We start from the raw sequence: 22,039 nt of genomic DNA, 5'->3' as shown, positions 1-22,039 counted from the left end.
TTTCAAACACGGTAGCGGCAGTCAGATAGCTTGACGCCATTTCTTTGTGCTCAGCATTAAGCAGCTGTATTTACATATACACTTGGAGACTTTTCTAGCGCACCACTGCGTACCCGATAGAACATCGACGCCATTGGCGTCTTCCGTTAAAGATCAAGAGTGTTTCCCGCAACGTGGGTACCAACATCTACGTGCTGTACTAACCCCATAGCAAACCAAGAATTTTTAAACTCAGTAATTGCTGTGTTCTCTTCTTGGATATTATGATTAAAATCACCCATTATCATCAAATTTGAATAAATCGGAAGAAACTCTTCAAGCTTTTGAAAGAAATCGGCAACAAGCTGGGTGTACGTGGATAATGATTGAGGTCTATAAACGCCATGACATGCATGGTTTTTAAATACCAGCTTCCAGATGCCAAATTCAAAACTGTGTGTAAAACTGTTTAAACGTTTCGTCAAGGCGATTCCATGTTTATAGGTTAATGCAATGCCACCACCAATCCTGTTTTCACGATTTACCACGCTGATGTTGTAACAGTTTTAATTGAAATCTGAGGTTTCATATTGACATGTGTTTTCGTCGGAATACCATGTTTCCATAAGAACTGCAAAAATTGTTTTTTCATTCCCATAGCATTCGACCTATTATGTCTTTTTTAACAGCCGAATGGCAATTAATCGGCATACATGTAACCTTTTCATTAAGTACATATATTGTATATCTTTGTTTTGTATTCTGACGGATACGTGAGGTTACTTAAATTGGCTCCGTTTGGTTTATTTAGCAACTTTCGTTTACATCCCCTTTTGCCTCTGCCTCTTACGAGCTATGTGTAGCCTGTGTATCATACAATTCAATGAACAGTCAAGTTTGTGTAATCCCCTATTGTTCGAAACTACATTACCGATATGCAGTAATTGTTCAATGTTTGTGTCCGTTTCACGGTTGACCGATTTTTACATTTTTACTATTCAAAATGTCTATAGTGTGTATCTGGCACGTTTGGCCAAAAATTGCATCCGATATTATCCATTTTATAGCTGATATTACCACAATATAACAACACAGAACTATGCACTCGATATTCGTGGTTTTCACAGTATAAAATTCAAGAAAGTGCACGTTATATTTTTTTACACAAACAGTCTATATTCGAGAGCGCTAATAGACACGTCTGCCTCATACGGTGACCATATAAATACAAATACCTAACCGATGGGCCTTCATGTTGCCAATTTTAAATTCGTTTTTTTTGCATGTATGACCTACATTATAAGCAACGCACATTTTGGAAAGCCACCCATTTACATTGTTCACAATGAAAAAAATGGACTAAAAAACATTCATCAGATATCGGGTATAAACTTTATGAAAGTGTAACACACCCAGTGAATCCCAGCATGCGACATACAACTGTTGCTGCCAAACTGTTGAATTCGTCATCACAGACTGTTCCCCATCTGTTATCGTAGAAAACCTCGAGGCGTCCCTGGCTATTTCTGGATCCATTTACTAGTCGAATATCCGGGGCTGAAACAGGACAACATGTATCACAAGGACGTTAAGGACAATAGCAAGGCTAACTTTACTGATAAGAGCAATAGCGATTCAAATGGTCGATCCAGAGCTTTGTGTTGCATGTGGCCTAAACTACCATGCATATAGTCATTATAGGAAAAATCAGTTTATTCACTTTTACAACTTGAACTCTTGAATTTGGAATTCCAAATGATCAACCGCATCCTCGGTGTTACTCAATATAGATGAAAATATGTTAACATGTATTAATTATAATTGAATCAGATGATCAGCTACTTAACAGACCATATGTTATCACGCTTAATCTCTGTTGTTGCCCAATCCACAAAAATTGCACTATATATAACCCAACTGTATTATTTCGGATAAATACAAGGTACTCTGGAACACGTGATAAAGCACATAGTTTTTAACGTGTATAAATATTTAAATCATGCTTTAAGTTTTGTTACCCCTGATAAACTATGTAACGAGCATACACGCTACTATATAAGGTCGCAAAATCAGTCACTTACCACAAAAAAACATCGACATCATTTCGTTAAATCCTGTCACGTGCACGGACTACTTTTTACTTTACCACTGAATGATTTTTCATAATTAATAAAGTCGAGAAAACTTTTGCTTCAAAATTATACGACCTTCAACCTTTAAATCTAGTCATATGACATAATTTTTTGCCATCCGTATAAATGAATCAGCTGATTAATGGCGTCATAAAATGACACTTATTACGTCATTTTCCCCAAAAAATTGACGATTTATTATACTAGCGACTGATTTCACATGTACATGTACTGTATATCGTCATAGGTATTTGAATTGTCAATTAATCACATTTTCCTTATTTCGTGTAATGTGCATTGTTTATAATCCATGCATATACTTTTGGCATTTAAGAGTGTACAACAAGCCATACAAATATCGCACAATTCATAAATAATCTGCAATATTTGCTATCCGATTTAATTCACGTTAAGCATTCTAGAGCTGTATAAAGTATAAGATGGTAAAAATAGCACCACACTGGAATTCGGAACGTCCCATTTTGTACACGGGTAAATCCACTGATTTATCTGTTGTGTAATGGAATGTTTTCCATTCTTTATGTATTTATATATTAAATTATTTTCTTGTACGCATTAATGGCATGTATCATAGACAAATAACATTGTGCAAGTTTAAACATAATTATGTTTGTATGTAGAAATCTGCAAATGCATCCGAGTTTACCAACGGCTATAATTTGTAAACTGCTCCGGCTCATTTTAACAGCAGTAATGTTCATAGAGTACATGACGTAGCGTGTGACGAATAAGAAAGTTTAACGAATTCATTTGAAAATAGTGATATGATTGCATAAGGGTCTTTATTTAACTATGCTAAAATAATTATTAAAGACCCTAGATGCAAAATCGCCAATTATTGAGTTAAATGGATTATTGGATGGATTTTAAAGGATAATTAAAGGTAAGATACTATTTCGAACGTGTTTTGGTTTTTGTTTGTACTTTTGTCGTTCCCCGTTTCCGGGGAAATGATTTTAACACGGGGGCCATTGATGCATTGGATCACACACGGCATACCCATAACATTAGTCATTATATAAAAAACACGTTCTGCGCGTCCTTAAATTCGTCGTCCGAAGTCGGAAAACGTATTGCCCTGCATATTAAGTCAAATTAAGTGTCAGTCGCTGCAATTGTCGGTTTACTCGTCGATAGTGTACATGTAGAATCTATGTTGACATCGCCAACATTTTGTCAGGAGCAATCGCCGCCATATTGGATTTTGATCATTTTCTTTCGAAAATAAAATGAATTATATTCAAGTAAAATCTTCTTTTAGCGGTCGTAATGTGTTACAATTCGCATGCTGCGTAAAATTGAATCGAGGCATATGCCTGCATGATATGGTGATATTTTTACTAGTTTTACAGTTTGTGTGAATTCTTATAAGACTATTTTGCGTACCAGAACAAATACATTTATATCACTACGCATGGTTGCATTCGTTAGATTTTAAGCGATTTTTAAGAATTAATTAAAATAATTGTTAGGCTAAGGTTGTTAGATCTAGTTATGTTAAAAGTAACGTTGAAACAATCAAATTGGATAAATAGAATACTAGGATTAGCGTTGGATACAGAGACGTTTATGTTGCTCGGCTCGAACACCGAAAGCGCTCGCCAAGGCTCGCGCTCCCGGCGTTCTAAGCCTCGCAACATAAACTTCTCTGTATTCAACGCTAACCTAATATTCTCTATATATACGCTGCATCTTCAATGTTCGAAAAAATGTTTTGTCTAACATTTGATCTAATATGTAAAGCCTCAGATATATGGAAACGTAAAATGCGATGTGTTAAACCAAAGAAAGTCACGTCCAAAAAGTAATATTTGCATTTGCCTTTTTATTTTACATTGGCAAAATAATGTGTTACTTTTGTTCTTGTTAGTCACTCGTTTTACTTATACATTTAAGATCATGTTAACAGTATACTTTGACAGTAGTTTCAGAATGCATCGTTGATGCAAAATGAAAACAGGTGTACTTATTTTCAAAAAAATACTTAAAGCGAGCCATTGAATAAAAAAGGTCATAATTGATACACAAGATGGGGTTAGGAGAATTTAACTTAATCATCGTATTTTTATTAATTGTGTTATAATCTGTGTTTTATCTACACAACATAAAATATGAGGCAAATAGACGTCGGTGCACCATGTAATCAAAACAGAAACACAATTAAATGAAATTTATAAATACACATATAATATTGGACGTGGCAGGTTGTTTCATGGAATGGCGCTCATGCACTTTTATATGCAATGTCTGAAGTTAATGTGAAATGATAGAAAACATTTGGGAAGTACAATAACAATATCAAAATCAGCTAAACATATGAATTGTTGAAATGTGTTGCTGATGTAAGTTAACATCTAATTAAAATCTAATAATTTTTCATGTAATTAGTCTCGGTAAAATTTTAAATTGTGGCTACTTATACTAGTCTATGATAATTCTATACATGCTTATATCAATAGGCATAAAAGGTGTATACAATTATATTGCAACACAACCTGAGGGGTTCATTATTATTAATTATATTTTTTATTAAATCATTGCAAAATAAACATAATTATAATGTATTATAGAATGCTCACTAAAGTCACAATCCACTCCGACATCTTCGTAATGGCCACAGTTGTGAACGCCCCATGTATTGGCCTGGCAGTTGAACAAAGTCGACTCGTTACCAGAACATCCCACGTATTGTAGCCATATTCGACCGGTACCTTGTCCATCAGCGGCCTGACTCCGTACTTCAACCGTTAATAGGTTCCTGCCAATAGAACAGTCAATGCTATTAAAATGTCGTTCAAGCAAACCTTAACTTTTAAATAATGACTAAACCATGAAAGTTGCATACGCTTACGTTTTTGTTATGTAAAATCTGAGCAAGCTTAGTTTAAAATGTATTTGTGCACATTTATCGCGGGCCTGTGCACCTGAAGATCATTGGAAGAGAAATAATCAGTATACACAAAATGAAGCAACGTCTAAAAGAATGTAAGAATGTAGACAAAGTATCGTTGTAGTTTCATCCTCGTTTTAATTTCAAAACAAAAATCAACCAATTATAAAAGGCTAAAAAAGAGTAATTGGACGCTTGTAAAATTTACTACATAAATGCGTAATAGTGTTGATACGTTTCAACCTCACCATGGAACAATATTGTAAATACATTGAAAAAAATGCATTTTGTCAAAGCAGTGACCTCAGTTTTAAGTATTGCTGTTTGTTTTATGTCTTATTTAACGACACTTGCGTTAGATAAAAGACCGCAAATTCTGGAAGTAAGGATGATCTCTATCTGATGCTGAAGGACTTTCATTTTATTCACATTTGAATCCCACAAACGTTTGTTTTGTGATGTGTTATTGCAGTTGTTCATATCTCCGTAAAAGTCACTGTTTTCATATGTCCAGTCTTAGAGGCTGTAAGCACTAGAAATAGTTCTTATTAAAATATGGAGACCTAAATTAATGTAAAACTATTGGGGAGAGATGTGGGGATTGGAAAGAAGAAGTAATGAAAATAACAGAAATACAATAAAGCATTTAATTTTTTGGTAAAACATATTTTATTTAAATGAAACTTGATTGATATAATAATATGTTTGTTGATACCAATATATTTATGATAATTATTATGTTGTTATCCCCGACCAAAGATGGAGGGATATAGATTCTATCTATTCGCCGACATGGCGTTGTCCGTCAGTCTGTCCGTAAGTCCAGCCGTCCGTCTGTCAAACACTTTTCATGGCTATATCTCTGAAACTATAAAAGATATCAACATAAAACTTAAGAGGTGTAATTATATATCAATGAGGAGTAGTGACATGCACAAGGACCATAACCCTACACTTTCTTAAATAAGAGTTATTATCCTTTGTTGTTTTTGTTTTATGTTAAATTTCAGGGTTATATCTCAGTATGATACAAGCGTCCACCATGAAACTGTATGTGTGTAATGGTATCAACTTTCTAAAATAAGAGTAATTGCCCTTTGATTTTTTAGTATTCTACCATACAACAAGGGATAATTACCCATCCAGAAACAATATGTATTTGCTCATGAATTTGGTTGTCATCGTAACGCTGAAATTTGGCAAATACTTTTTTTGCTTAGAGCCAACCTAGTGTATATATATGTATAAAAAACAACTTCATTTTTTACAAAATATATTTGTTGTACTTTCTTGAGATTTTCACACCATCGTTTTGAGCTATAATATTGATTTTGCATTTAAAAAAAACAATGATTGAATGTTTCAAAATAAGAGATAATGTTTGTGTTTCTTGTTTATCCTAGAACAATATGGATCTTTGAATAATAAACAAGAAACTGTTTGTTAAATGGGCCAATAAATTTTTGTTCTAATGCGCATATTGTTGAATATTCTCGTTGATGTATATGTTTATGAATCTTATTTTCTCTAAACGTTTGCATTATATGCGGAAGGCAAATGCATATGCTTCATTATGGAATATTTATGGTTATTTAATTCATTTAACCTTTAAAGATGAAGTGCCATTCAACGTTGAGGAATTAGACATGCAATGTTTTATTTACCGTTCAACTTCTTCCAAAGAAACGAAGCAACTCACAATTGGCATCCTTCATTGTCACATTATATATACATCATAAAGCATGATTGCATACGTCTACTTTCTGAGGGCATATCTCCATATATTTTCTTGTAATGGATTGTAAACTACAGGGTCATTTCTGATACCATAGAATGCTTAAACAAAAGTGGGGGAATACCGCCGTACTACATAACAAATACCAAGCCTCTTGTGACGATTTTAACACATTGAGCATGACTTAAACAATCACATTTGAAGGAAAAAGTGGTTAAATAACACAAACCAAACCCCTGGACCAAACAGTTTCAGATGAGAAGATTTTTAAAGGTTTAACTATTTACATATAAGTCGTAAAAATATTCCTTGGGCGGGTCAATATTGACTCAAGAACATGAGTATAATAAACTTTGTTAAAGAACTTTTACGATGTCCAATCAATAACAAGCCTCTGGACTGTATGATTTAAAACGCGCGTGTTTTTTCGACTCTAAAATAAGATGTTTGACCCGAGGAAGGGCTAATATCTACCTCGGTGCATTAATTTAAGAAACTTGTAAAAACAAACCACTCTACACTACACCATAAAACCTCTGGGAATTGAGGTTTAAGAAAATAAGATTTGTTATTTAGAGTGTTCCCGCTTTACATTATACAGTAACACGTTTTCCTTTGAGACAGTAAATGTTGACCCTTGGGGCATTAGTTGAACGCACTTGAAAGAGAATTACTATACGATGTTAAATACAAGTATAAAACTTCCATGCCTCGAGAGTTCAGAAAAGAATATCATTTGGAAAAACTCTACTCAAATATAAGGAAAACAAGTGAGGCAAATTCAGAGCAAATTTAAACCCCCCAAGCTAACGCATTTGAAGAAACTTGGCAACAATGTGATATTCTATATAAAAACAGTAAACCTCTGAGCCTTACGGTTTAATAGAAAACGATCTTCACAATTTTCACTTGACTCATTTAAGGAAAACAATGTTTTATTATGGAGGGAACAATTTTTAAACCCCATGTGAATGCTCTGAACATACTTGTTAAAAGCCATCTATACAATTTAACATGACAAATACCTTATCGATGGGCCTTCGTGTTTTAGTTTTTTAGCTCTGCTTTAGCGGATGTGACCTACAACATAAGCAACGCTTGCTACACAGCCACCTACCACAATTGATCCCCATTTACACGTTGGTTTAATGTTAGCTAAACAAAGAACATCAGTTTCGGCTAGATAATCAACAATCATTTAACAAACCCGGTAAATCCCAGCGTGCGACACACAACTAATGCCGCCGAACTATTGAAGCCGTCATCACAGACTGTACCCCAGCTATTGTTGTAGAAGACTTCGAGACGACCCTTGTTAGGCCTGGATCCATTTACCAGCCGAATATTGAAGCCTGAAAATGTTGAAGACGTATATGTATTATGTCGATAGTGGAATCGCTAGGATAATATTACTAATGAGAGCATTAATTCAAGGTAACATAAATTGTGGCTTCTGAGCTGTGTTTTACATGTGGAATAATTTACACTGCCTACGTACATTTTAGAAGAAAGTCAGTGACTCAACACTAAACATGTTCGCTTGATTTAAGAATTTCTAATCATAAACTGTATGCTGAGTGTGATTACAATGAGACCTGATGATATTTTCAAATGTATTGATTAAAATGTTATCAAATGATCAGTGACTTTTGGAACTTGTTGCTATCACAATTTAATGTGTCTGTTGTTGCATAATACACACAGTAGTCATTAATACCTTATGCCTTATATAAATGATAATTAAATATTTTTTTGCTAATAAGTCATGTTGCAATGTTTTAAACTGGTGAATATTTCGAACTGTTGACCGGTCAATAGTTTGAACTGTTGCCCGCTCGTGTACACTACCCCTGTGTTTCCCATTTCTATTTTTGGAAATATCGCTATCATCATTCGGTATTTTCCGTTACAATTCCGTGTCTGTACAGAAATAACACTGTTGTGTAGAAATTTATTTTGCTTTTTTTTCTAGGTTTCAAATTTGATCAGGTAAAAAAAAACAGTTATTTCATGGATGCGCGGTGAACAGTCAAAACTGTTGTCCCTCAATATCAGGGCTGACATTTGAAACTGTTCCAAAGTCATCCCTGATACATTGGGACAACAGTTTTGACTGTTCACCGCGCATCCATGAAATAACTGTAAACTATGCAATGAACATAAATGCTACTATATTTAGTAGAATTTCATTTTAAGAAACAGTAACTTAACCCCTAATGAGCATACAAAATGTGTTCTGAATCAACAAAATTATCCTAGCTCAGCAATATACAATAAATTGATTGTTTTATTTGTTTAAAATATTTTATTATTTAAAAAAATAATTTGTCAGCATTCCTAAACATTGATTTATAGTGTTAATTTTAAGTATATGATTTGCTGTAAAATGTATATTGTACATATGTCTTAATGGTCCATTATGAAAACACAGTGAGTTAAAATACGTAAATTAATTTTAAAATATTAAATGTAAAATCGAACTATTGTGTCAGTGTTTATCGAATTAATTACATTTCTTTAACAAGTTCCGGGGGAAAATTTTGCTTCATACACTAATGCATAATAGTGATATGCATATTCTATAGCGAAAGGACGTTCAGGGTAACACTAAAAATTGCAATCTAACCATTAGTCTCATGACAAAAGCAGATTTCCATCATTTTTGCGCTCCATCAATATTTTTTTTTAATATTGGTGACGCAAGCTCACCACAATCCACTCCGACATCTTCGCTATGACCGCAGTTGTGCTTGGTCCAGTTGGCATGGCAGTAGGACAAACTCGACTCGGTACCGTTGCACCTCACATCATCAAGCAATATTGGACCGATACCCTGTCCATAAGTGGCCCCATTCTTGGCTGCGGCTGTGGTCAAGTTTCTACCAAAAGCGTAGTCTTTTAAATAAGTAAATTGGCACAGCAGTCTTAGGTTGTCTTATTATTACTTAATTTCAACAAAATACGACCAATTGATGAAGATAAGGTTTATCCCACACCTTGTCTTTATCCAATGGCTAGTACATGTACATATGGACTTCTTTTCTGGCCTTTCATCTCTCGTTCATGTGTTCTCAAATTTGGATTTAAACATGAATTGAATATTTAATTTTCAAATCAATATACAGTATATAAATACAAGTTGTAATGTATCAATTTAAATGCAGTGTTTCTTTTAAATTCGTTAAGCTAAAAAAAAATCCTGAATCAAACGGGGATTAGACAAGTGTCTCCCGCGTGGTAATCAGACACTCTTACAGCGACGCTAATAAGCTTACTCAATACCTCATATGTTAGAAAATACCTTATTTTACTACACAGCTAGACCTTATTTTACTACAGAGCTGACGAAATCACTTGATTGCGTAATTCTGGTCAATTACGCTAATGTCTGCATTTGGTATGATTGTGTGTGTTTACGATGGATAACTATAAACAGTGTAAACAAAAGTGTTGGAATATATTACTAGAATGAAACCATCGATTTCTTTAAATGTCGAATACACTCGAATAACGCGATTTTTTGTTAAACAATTGACGTATTAAGAAAAGTGTAAGTGATTTGTTCTTTAACTTTTCAAAGGAAATCGATGTCAACTTAAAAGGGTAATTTATTTGATGAATACGTCGTTCTTTTGTCAGTTGATCAAAAAATGTCTATCTAAAAAAAAATTCCTGCTTTCACCAAGTGAAATGGAAAAGATTGATGGCGATGAAGAACTGTGAATTTAATAATATGTGCAGAATTTTCATGAAATTTTCTCGTCATGGAGGCAAACAAACAAACATGGTTGTTACACAATTTATGGTGAGTAGAACAAGAAACAGTAAATGTTTTAATTTTTTATCCCAGTTAGAAAAAGTGTGTAAAAAAAGAGTTGTTAACATAATAAAATTAACTATATTAGCCGGGATAAATGCTAAATCATGCTTGACGAGTTAATTAAATGGCAGCATTTTTTGTATTTTACAGTTGTGATCCTAGAATTTTAGTTTGAAAAAAAAACCATCTATATCCTACTTGAGTGTGTAACATTTGGAATGCTGATTAAATTTAAATCGAGCCATATAGCGATATTTTGTCTTATTACTCTGCTTTTGCCTTGGCATTTTGGGACTATTTCAAGTGGCGTTAACGGGAACGATCACTAACAATTTAAATATTACTACGCAAGGTTAGATTCAATTAATGTATCCCTTTTTTTGCTCTTTTTAAGCAATTAGAGACTTTTGTATGGGAACATATTAAAAAATATTGTAGGATAAATAGAATACTATGTTAGTGTAATTGTGAACTTGAATTTATCCGACTCGTCTGATAAAGGAATACACGACTCGGCAAGCCTCGCCATGTAAACCTTTCTTCAACTCGTCGGATAAACACAATCACACTAACATAGTATTCTCTATATTATAACAGGGGTCTCGATCTGCAATTTTGGGGGGCCGAAATTCAGCCCCATTTGCCCTGTCAAAAAGTATATATTGTTCCCCCAATTCAGACGAAAATTCCCCTTGGATCGAAAAACGATTTCTTAGTGCTGTGTAACCTTTCCGCGCACCTGCTTTAACTGGTACCCTTTTCTTATTCAATAAAAACGCGTGGTGTAAAAAAACAGTATAAACGAAAATAGCCGAAAGGCAAGTGATTATTCGGGAACCAAAGCTTATATTTGGATACATTTGGTATTTTCTTGTCATGTCGCATAATAACAAATCATATCGATAGAAGATTACGAAAACCATTTCTAATTCATGCAAGAAAATTAACATTTTATTGAACCAAAAAATGCTTAGTCATATTCAAAGTTCCGGTAATAAAATCGACGACGAGACAGAATTTAGCAAAACAAATGAAAATCAACAATGTGTCGATACCTCGACGTTGTTACCGCTTCCGAAATGTAGTGAAAACAACGAGACACTGTCTCGTACTGAAATTGACAGGCAAACAATTATCGATTGTTCGATGTCATTACCCCACCAACCATGTAATGAATTGAAAAGTTTTTAAGCTTTAAACTGTATTGACAGTAAGAAGAAACAAACGAATAAATGATATAAAAGGTCTATATTTTGTATTCATATATTAAAGGGATCTTTTCACGCTTTGGTAAATTGACAAAATTGAAAAAAGTTGTTTCAGATTCGTAAGTTTTCGTTATGATATTTGTGAGGAAACAGTAATGCTGAACATTAACCATGCTCTAATATAGCCATTATATGCATCTTTTGACGATTTTAAAACCTAAAAATTATAAAGCGTTGCAACGCGAAACGATTGAATAATTTGGAGATTTCTGTTTTTGTCGTTAAATTTTGTGAAACTACGAAGATTGCTTATATAAGGTATAAAATACGTCAAGAATGTGTACTCGGCGGAATAGCTCAGTAGGCTAAATCGTTTTTACTTCAGGACTCTGGCAGGACTCCAGGGGTCACTGGTTCGAAACCTGCTCCGGGCAATGTTCTTTTCCTTTTTTTAAATTTTTTCTTGATTTTTTACTGGAGCTTTTACGATCCAATGTTTACATTTATCAATATAAAGCATTTAATGAATAAGTTAAAAAAATGCCAAAATCTGTGAAAAGGCCCCTTTAATTGGTGGTCAGAAAATAATCTAACTGACATTTGAATATCGGTAATGATTTTATTTGATGACAGTTGTAATTGTTATTTGGTGTTTTTTAATTCATATTTTCTGTCAGTCAATTTTGTGTGAGTGCACTCGTACAATTTACACACATACTGCTATTGATATAGTGTTTTTTTTAATTAAATATTGATTTACGTTATTCAGCTGGAGTGTTATTGCTGATACAATGATCTGCTATAGAGGACGACCATTGACAAAACATAAAATGCAGGGGTTTTTCTGCACTGTCTGCGCCTCCGGACAACGGAGGCATTCCCAAAGCATACGGACCCGTTCCCAATCGAATTTTGATTACATATTTCCCAATTCCCCCCAAAAAATTCTTTCAAAATCGTAAAAAGTAAACACAATTTATAGCGAAAGAGTGACTTCCCTTCATCCGCGACGTAATTAAGCCTTAAGCGACTCAGATTTTAGCAGGTGTATTTGCCGTATGCATCTGCCAACATTGACAGCGATAAGGTTCGAACTGTTCCGCATTATAACAAGTATATAGAGCCGCACAATACACATTCTTGTCCAAATCTGTATACGCTTATTTTCAATCATGGCTTCGCACACTAGTAAATATTACATTAAAAAAACACGAAAAATAGACGCTAAAGGATGTGTAACGATATAATCGATGTTTTCGAAACGCTCAGAATCTTCCGAAATTACTGCCGCGAGTAACCCTGAACAGACAGGCTCGGACGATACGCAGCAAAATGTAACAGCAACAGAAGTAATGCCAGGGCCGTCAATCACAAAATCGGCAACTGAATGCTCAGAGCCTTGTAAGAAAGTTGTAGTTCGATCGTCATTTAATACATTAAAGTATGAAATGAAATACCCATGGCTCTATTTTAGCTCTGCCAAAACATGTCGTTTGTGTTTGGGCAGTGTTTGTTTTGCATGTGTTTATATAAAGAAAGTTGTTAAACCACAGACTTATTTAAGCATGATTAATTCATTTTTTTCCAAAATGAGCCGTTTCACGAAACAAAAATTCCCAGAATGGGCAATTTTGTCGATAAAAATTCTCAATTTGGTCAGACTCCTTTTCCCAAAGTAGGCAGAAAAAACCCTGAAATGTTGTTACGTGTATTGTCAGACTGTGGCAAAATTGCCTACACAAGAAGCATAGAAGCAGAAAAACAATTAGTGGCCAATTAGTGCTGGTCATATCCTTGTCTATGTTATAAATAATTAAATATACTATGGCTAACACGAACAGGAGGACAATTATGGTTTCCCTTATCGCTAACATGAATTCATATTCATGTGTTAGAAAAATCTATTCCAGTACATTATTTTTATTAAGTACAAAAAGTAACCCCTATGTTGGGATAATCTTCCCCACAACTTTAAGGTTAAAGTTAAGTCAGTAGAAGATTACGATATGATTATATACATCTCTAGTGTGTTAAAAGCTTCGATACTATTTACATAATTAAAAACAAACGTGTACATAACCTAAGCATGATACTCTCTGACAAGCATCAAGCTCTAACTGTTATTATTAAGATTAATACTTGTTTATAATTGTGTACATAAATGTTAGGGAGCATAATTCTCCCATAGCAGAGCAATGTTTTACCATCGTATGATTTTAAATAACATATACTTATATGTGGACCCTTCTAATATCAACATTTATCATACCACCGCATTGATATCTGCCTGATAAAACGTTGCCTGATATATTTTTATATCATGGTCAACAGGAAGTTCTTATATCAGTCAATGTTTTGAGTAACGTGGGATTTGCAATAAAGTCAACTATTTCTATCAACATGAATCAGGTTAAACAAAACAAACAATTTGATACCAAAAAAGAACATATTGTATTCTAGTTTAAAGTCATAAATTGCAAAAAAAAAGTTTATTTTTAAAAAAATCACCACAGCCCGCACTACAGAAGTTAAATGACGTTATCAATGGTACAATACCTCTTAAATATCGATATAGTCATTGCACTCGCAAGTGTTGCACAGAGAGTCAAGACAAATGATATATGTATGCTAATTCTCAACTATTTCAACTATTTAAACAAACGATTTAACACGCTTATGTCAATATTGACACCATCATCAAAATGTCAATTTCAATTCGCATCTCTAAAATGGCGTCTCAAAACTATTTGGTGAAGTGTGTTCTTCCATTAAATTTGTCGCTGCAGTCCATTCCTGATCTCCAATTCAAGACGTTTATAATTAAAGCGGGTGAACTCTTCCCATTCGTGGTGCAAACAACTTTTTTTCTCTATACGATTATTCGTGTCGTCTTTTCGAACGCCGTTGCTACATGTATGTCAAAGTGTAAATGCCGGATCAGCAAAATCAGCGGGGATCCATGCATTTTAAATATAACAAATGGATTGTTTTGCAGATTTTTAGGAAAATGTGGTATGATAAACAGAAAAACAGGTTACTGTCCCATCGTTTTTTAATATATCAGGCGAGGCTTAGAATAATATAACGGCGAGGCTTGGGACAGTAACCTGTTATTCTCTATATAACGACAATAATTTACCACTAGGGCAGGGCCGAGTTTGATCATGAAAGCATTATTTAAAGTAAATTGGTAGATGACTACAGAAACATGGTGCATAACAAATAGTAAATTGTAAAACTTTACCGTTTCAGAGACGTTTCAGAGACGTAGATTTTTAACATGTTGTCGCTTTATACATATCATGAACACTTTGGCCTCACAAGAAGGATTTCAACAAACGTTGAAGAAGACTACCATACATGGCTTCATGCCAAATATTAAATGTATGGGCATTTCGAATCCAGAGTGGCAACTTTTTAATTTCAACTTTTAAATTCTATTTAAAGGTATAATAACCAACCGGAACTATTTTAACAACTGTTAAAGACTGCACGCGGTTAAGAAGAATGCTTTGCTTTAAGCGAATTGTTGACGACACACAACACATGACACAAGACAACGCATGCCGGAGAGATCCCAACTATCATAAATCACCATGAACAATTCATGCTTAGGTGTGCTGACAACAAGATTATCATATACCGGGTTTCAACTAAATAGTAATATTACAAACCCGGTGAATCCAAGCATGCGACAAACAACTTTTGCTGCTGCTGATGAAGTATCGAAGTAATCATCGCAGACTGTTCCCCATGCGTTATTGTAGAAAACCTCGAGACGCCCCTCGCTTGGTCTGGATCCATTTACCAGTCGAATATTCAGGCCTAAAACAGGAGAAAACGTAAATAAATGGTGTCGCAAGGAGGATAGTGTGTCTCAAAAAACTGATAGGAACAGTCGTGATTTTAATGGTGGGTTGTGAGCTTTTTTTCTGATGTGGCATCCTCGAAAGTGCATATAACTATTATAGAAGACAGTTATTGACTATACATTTATGAAATATGTTATTATTGCTTAAGGAAACCGATTCTCTGGCTGCATTCTCAGTGTGACTAAATGTACATATTTGCAAATGTAGGGTCTACAGTATAATCAGAAAATAAGCTACTTAAGAAACAAGTTGCTATCATGATTTTTTTTTTCTTCTGCTTTTGCACAATCACAACACATTTTTCACGAGTCACATTGATTATTTTATATCAAAAAGACGGAACACTGGGTCACGAAATAAAGCACACATTATTAAATACGTAATGCAAGATTTGTGTTGTTTACCAATGACTCTGTATAATGAACATAAATGCTAATATATCAGCATAAGTCCTTTAATTTTCAGAAGCATTCACTTTCTCAAAATAACATGTTCTTTATTATGTTTATTTTAGTTAACAGCGTTACAAAGTGAAGGGATTGGTCTATTTGTTTAATAGTTTTTTTTTTAATTTTGTTTCTAATGTGATAGTTTTTCTTAATAATTAAGTGCATGGTAATATGTTCTTGTAATGGTATACTTTATGTCTATGAAAATGACCCATTTTGAAAATACACTAAGTAAAAAGTACGATAGAAGATTTGTAAGAATTAAATTTTGAAAGTATTTACATATAACAAAAAAATAAATGTTATTACACAAAAAAACAATTAAACATTAGATTAACAACAGTATCTAATTCTGATTAGCTACAATTCATATTTACATTGATTCCTACATTGCGTTCAGTTGTATAAAAAATATGTAAAGAATTCCGAATCATTCCTTGGGTGTGTCACGTCAAATGAAATAAAATAAATCAAAATGTTTGTTTCATTGTTATTAATACCCAGAAATATCATTGTCTAATATTCATAAGCAAAAACATGTTAACCATTCAATATAATATTACTAAAGCACTGCAACAGCAGTAATAAAACAAAACAATATATAACGGATATCACGTCAGCTTTACTTAATTTACCACTATTTTTAATTTCAGAGAACTTGATGTTGATGATCTTGAGTTCCATTTCGGAATATGAAAGAAATACACCCTAGCAGCACAAACTCATGTTTGAAAAATGGAGCTTTTGATTTCTCTCTTAGCCCCTTAACTTACACGTTACAACATTATATAAAGCATAGAGTTTATGCAAAACACGATATCAAAATGAAGAGCTCGCTTTATTTTTTGCAAAATAAATAACCAATGACTAGATATCAGCATAATTGGCTCATAAAGATATTGCAGGTGGCTAAATTTTTTTACAATAACGCTTATAACAATAACCACACTACAAAGAAATTTGACATCATAAGTTAGCTTTTGCTACAAATCATCCGTAGCGTCGGTACGCCTATATAATATAAATAGTTATATGATACGTGTTTACATACAAATATATAGATGATATATGTTGGTTTCGGTAGCATTTTCGAATTTAATGCCCGAGTGATCATAGAAAATATGTTTTTTTCTATGATCACGAGTGAATTAAATTCAATATGCTACCGAAACAAACATATTTTCTTTTTATTTTATGCTTATAATTGTTAATTTTCCCAATGTGCCTCATAAAGTTTCCTTGTGGGTGCCCCAATTTTTAGAATGCACAAAGAACTTACTACACAAGAAAATAGTTCAAATCTGAAAGAAATGTAAATGTGTATCAACATCAATGTTTTAATCAACATATATCTATTTCAAATTAAATACTTTATATATTCAATATTAGAACAAACAATAGTTCAATTTAAATTATTATGACATTAATAGTGTTGCATATACTGGTGTAGTAATTTGTGTATTCAACTAAACTCAGAGTTACTAAAGTGCTCGCCATGTTGAACAACACTTCTACGACGTGTTGGATTAATAACTAAAGTGCTCGCCATGTTGAACAACGCTTCTACGACGTGTTGGATTAATAACACATTACTGAACTAGGAACGCAAACATATTTCAATAATGTTCTTGCGCTAAATGGTTTTGATATCAATCAATGTCACTGTCTGCAATAAGGCGGATTTGCTTGTAGCGTCGCTGTACAGGGGAATCTACGGTTACCGCCGGTGTACGGGATTGAAATTGCCTCTGATGATTGACTACGTTCTGTGTCTGGGAAAGGCCCATTTGATAATCAGAGCTGTGAAAATTAAATGTAACATTGCCCTGGAAATGTGAGTTGACAAAAAATCCTCGAGCCATCGGAAAATCACTTGAGGCAGGTGTGGCTGACGCAGTGGCAGTGCGGTTGTGCTTTTCAACTGACTGGTTTGCATGGGAAAGTATTTTTTTAATATTTTTTACTCTTCGTTGTTCAAACTGCTGTAATTCTTTAAGCTGCTAATATTTCTGTGCCCTGAAATCTGTATTATTTGATGAGCAGGAACATTCTCGACATTCAGCTTGTATGTATGTATGTATTTATTTTGACCTTGCGGTCAAGGATAACCCATGAAAGTGCAAGCACTTATTTCCAATGGGGTCCTTTGGTTTTGCTGAAGAGACAGCAAGAAGAAGAGACAGTATTGGGATACAAGGAATCCGTGCGCGATACCCTAGCTCTTTGCGAATAGATACCTTGGTTCTTTTACGGGCTCAGTTTATAGCACCGATACACGTGAGAATTACCTGGGTTTCATACCAGTACATCTCTAGTTGGATGGGAAACACTTGAAGCATTTCTGAAATTTCCAGTGCCCCGGCCGGGATTTTAACCGGGGACTGCTTCTGAATCAAGTGCTTTCTTGCACTGAAAAAATGTGTATTTCTATGGTAAAAATAAAATCACATTTCAACTGTACACATGAAATATAACACAAGATATGAGTTGTAATTGTTTTGTGTGCTCTTGAAATGCTTCAATAAATACACTGTGATCTGTCAAGTACTGGATGTAATGGAACCGGAAAGTAGAGGAGTAGTAGAGTACAGGGGATTTTATGAAATAAGATTTTGAGAGATTTGCAGCATGTAAATTGGGTTAACAAAAACCTATTTAATAAGATCGATATGGAGGCCAAGGTAAGTGGCTTATATTTTATATTTTAGTATTGTTATACCAGAAGCATATATGGTTTTGACCTGTATGGGGTGATTCTTGGCTCTTGAATACCAGCATCTGTTTTCATCTCAGTCATTAATGTGTACAACTTGTTTATTCCCATGGCTGAGTTCCTTAACCAGAATTGCTTTGTCTTGTTGCCAGGAGTAAATAAGAGATTGCTGTTTTCTGCCATCAACGACAGGGCGTTGGTCGGCATATAGCTTGTAGAGATGCACCGGGTTTCTGTCAGGTTGTTCGAAAACTGCAAATGCCCTTAGCTTGACTTTCCTATGAATAGTAAAAATGTGTTTTGCATGAAATGTTTTGTTTAAATTAAAGTATCCACCAAACGTTAAGTCTAATGTAGATTAATACAAATAAGAATTATATTGTTAAATATCCCGATGAATTAATATCCTTTATTAAGAATTAATTCACTTGTGATCATAGAAAAAAATTATCGATGATCACTCGTGAAATTAAATCGATATTCTACTGATGCCAACAAATATCCTCCATTTTTGAATTATTATGACTACAGCAAAAGTCCTTTTATAAATTTGATAAACGGTACCCGTTTTTATATAAATGATCAATTCATATTTTTGTATTTCAATACATTAATAGTAGGAAAATCACCTTTTATCCCTAAGATTTTAACCAGTGAAATCAGTGTAAAAGGTGATGACACATTCTTTACTAGTTTCAAAAGTCACTCCTAGGCTGACATCACCCAAGCCAAGAGTGTGATTTTTCTTGCCGGCTCTCATCCCAAAATAAGTTTTACACATTAGCCACAGTGAGTGTAATAGAGCTCTTAGGTCATTTATCAAAGGGTGATTGTAGTGTATTGGCCTTAAATGCCTGTCTATTGAGCTTAAAAATGCTTTCAAAGACGTAGGTTCATACTCTGATCCATCTTGTTTAGTCACATCCAACAAAAACTCGCAGACCAAAGGGTTAAATGCCCGAGGAGGTATATTCTCAATATTTCTTGCCTCATTTTTGTGATGTTTAGAAAAGTTTTGAAAAGTCTGATGTTATTGTCGATTTTCTTTCTTGTATTTAAATTTTCGTTTTCAAGAAGAAAGCTATCCTCACTTACAGATCTGAGATTCCGTGTTGGTTTTGATGTTGTGTTTGTTCTTTTGTTCCTGTGTTGATATTGGTGCAGTGGTGCTGATGTTGCTACTCCTGCTGTTGGTGTTGCTCCTGCTGTTGGTGCTGCTTATGTGATTTCTTGTGAGTTTGAAGCGCTGTGATTATCTTCTTCTTTTTTTTAAAGAAGTCATCTTAGTTGAAGATATTTGAGAAAAGAATATTTATTTCATTGTTTTCCAATGCATCTTTTGTTGTTGTTAAGAGTTTAGCAGACGAAATAATTATGTATGAGGAGGTGAATGTGTGTTTCATGTTCAAGTATAGTAGTCTCCCTTGAATGAAAATTGAAAATTGAGGCTCACCATGGGGTTATTAGAGAAGTAGTTCCAGTAATTAACTATACCAGTGCAAAATATCTGTATTTTCACTGTTATTTAGCACTGTTTAAAACAGTGAAATATCAATTTTAAGTCACATATATATATATATATATATATATATATATATATATATATATATATATATATATATTTATTTATGATGACCAGTAGTCAATAGGGGATTATCTGTGACTTCAAATTGATATGTTGTAATGTTTTGTAAATAAATTTGTATTCTTGTTAGAATTTTAAGTTGTGGATGTCAATATTAATACAAGAGCTCATGATGACATAGAAAATATATAAATTGTTTTATTGGGCTGCATCCTATAAGTCATGTGTTCAGCTTTAAATAAATATCGATCAAATCCAAATAATGCGAATACCAAAACAATTGCTCATTATTATCAGTATTATATGACTTGCATCCTGCATTTTTACCTTACATGTTTTAAGCATCCTGTAAAAAAGAGTATCCTATGCAAAGTTATGAGGGTGTTTTGTTAATTATTTTGTTTAGAAAACTGTATTATGTTACATGATGGACAACAGTGCACGCTCTAGATTAAGCAGTAATACCAAGGAAGAGATTAGCATGTAACCAGCTAAGTTAATCCTTGTTGTCAATACTATGGTGACGACAATTAATAGTGAAATTAATTATTCATGTATGACCAAGTAATTAAAAAGAATTATATTTTATATTAACGTTTTCATTAAGAACATTAACAATGCTTTGCTCTTTGTGCATCTAGAGGGTCCAGAGTAAATTCTGAAGAAAACAAACAATTTTTAATCGATAATATCAATTGATTAATAATTGTTTGTGTTATTTTCACAAATATCAAGTTTGACAAGATAATTGTAAAAGTAGCAAAATATTTCATATCATATTTATTGTAATTTCAATTCAATTTCAATTTGTATGCGTTTGTAGAAGGTTGCTTGTAAAACATTAGTAATATAAATATATATATATATATATATATATATATATATATATATATATATATATTGCTTAAAAAATATTATGACAATCAGCATTGCTATTGTAAAGATATTACGACAGGCTTTTGCGTACTAGACCAAACTTCGCAACAGACAGTTGTTACACAACATTGTCACTGACTTAATTTCAATACGCATTAGCGATCAACACATTATGTTTTCGTTATGAGCAATACACATAGTTCGTTTGTTTCTTAACTACAGTAATTCGAGGAGATCTACATAATTAGCTTATGTAATCTTTTTTAAACGGTTGCCTAAATTGGTAAATGCATACATCGCCATACTTCACGTGAATAAATTTGATTGTAAATGGCTTATGGAATAAAGCAAGAAAGAGTAAAAACAATTAATGCAGTACGAACTTAGTGCAAGTTAGGAAGGGTGAAAAAAAAGACACTGTAAAAAAAAGAAAAACAAACGTTGAAGTATAGAAAAAAAGGGTTTAAGGCAATTACAAAATGCGAAAGAAAGAAAAAAATATCGAAACGAAGAAAGAAAGAAAGAAAGAAAGAAAGAGAGAAAGAGAGAAAGACAGAAAGAAAGAAAGAAAGAAAGACAGACAGACAGACAGACAGACAGACAGACAGACAGACAGACAGACAGACAGACAGACAGACAGACAGACAGACAGACAGACAGACAGACAGACAGACAGACAGACAGACAGACAGACAGACAGACAGACAGACAGACAGACAGACAGACAGACAGACAGACAGACAGACAGACAGACAGACA

General features: G+C 33.6%; 1 protein-coding gene across 2 annotated transcripts in view; it reads right to left on the bottom strand.

The window, feature by feature from the left end:
• Positions 1-22,039, bottom strand: part of LOC127863762 (deleted in malignant brain tumors 1 protein-like) — a 92,239-nt gene that overhangs the window by 57,075 nt on the left and 13,125 nt on the right. For both annotated transcript variants that reach the window (XM_052403400.1, XM_052403401.1), the window contains exons 2-6: positions 15,460-15,610; positions 9,467-9,636; positions 7,965-8,109; positions 4,712-4,890; positions 1,392-1,536 (exon numbers count right to left, since the gene is read on the bottom strand). In XM_052403400.1, coding sequence (XP_052259360.1) covers positions 1,392-1,536; positions 4,712-4,890; positions 7,965-8,109; positions 9,467-9,636; positions 15,460-15,610 — 790 coding nt within the window. The remainder of the gene's footprint in view (positions 1-1,391; positions 1,537-4,711; positions 4,891-7,964; positions 8,110-9,466; positions 9,637-15,459; positions 15,611-22,039) is intronic.

This window comes from Dreissena polymorpha, unplaced genomic scaffold, assembly GCF_020536995.1.
Source record: "Dreissena polymorpha isolate Duluth1 unplaced genomic scaffold, UMN_Dpol_1.0 chrUn034, whole genome shotgun sequence".
NCBI classification, from domain to species: Eukaryota; Metazoa; Mollusca; class Bivalvia; order Myida; family Dreissenidae; genus Dreissena; species Dreissena polymorpha.
This window is presented reverse-complemented; position numbering and strand designations above follow the sequence as displayed.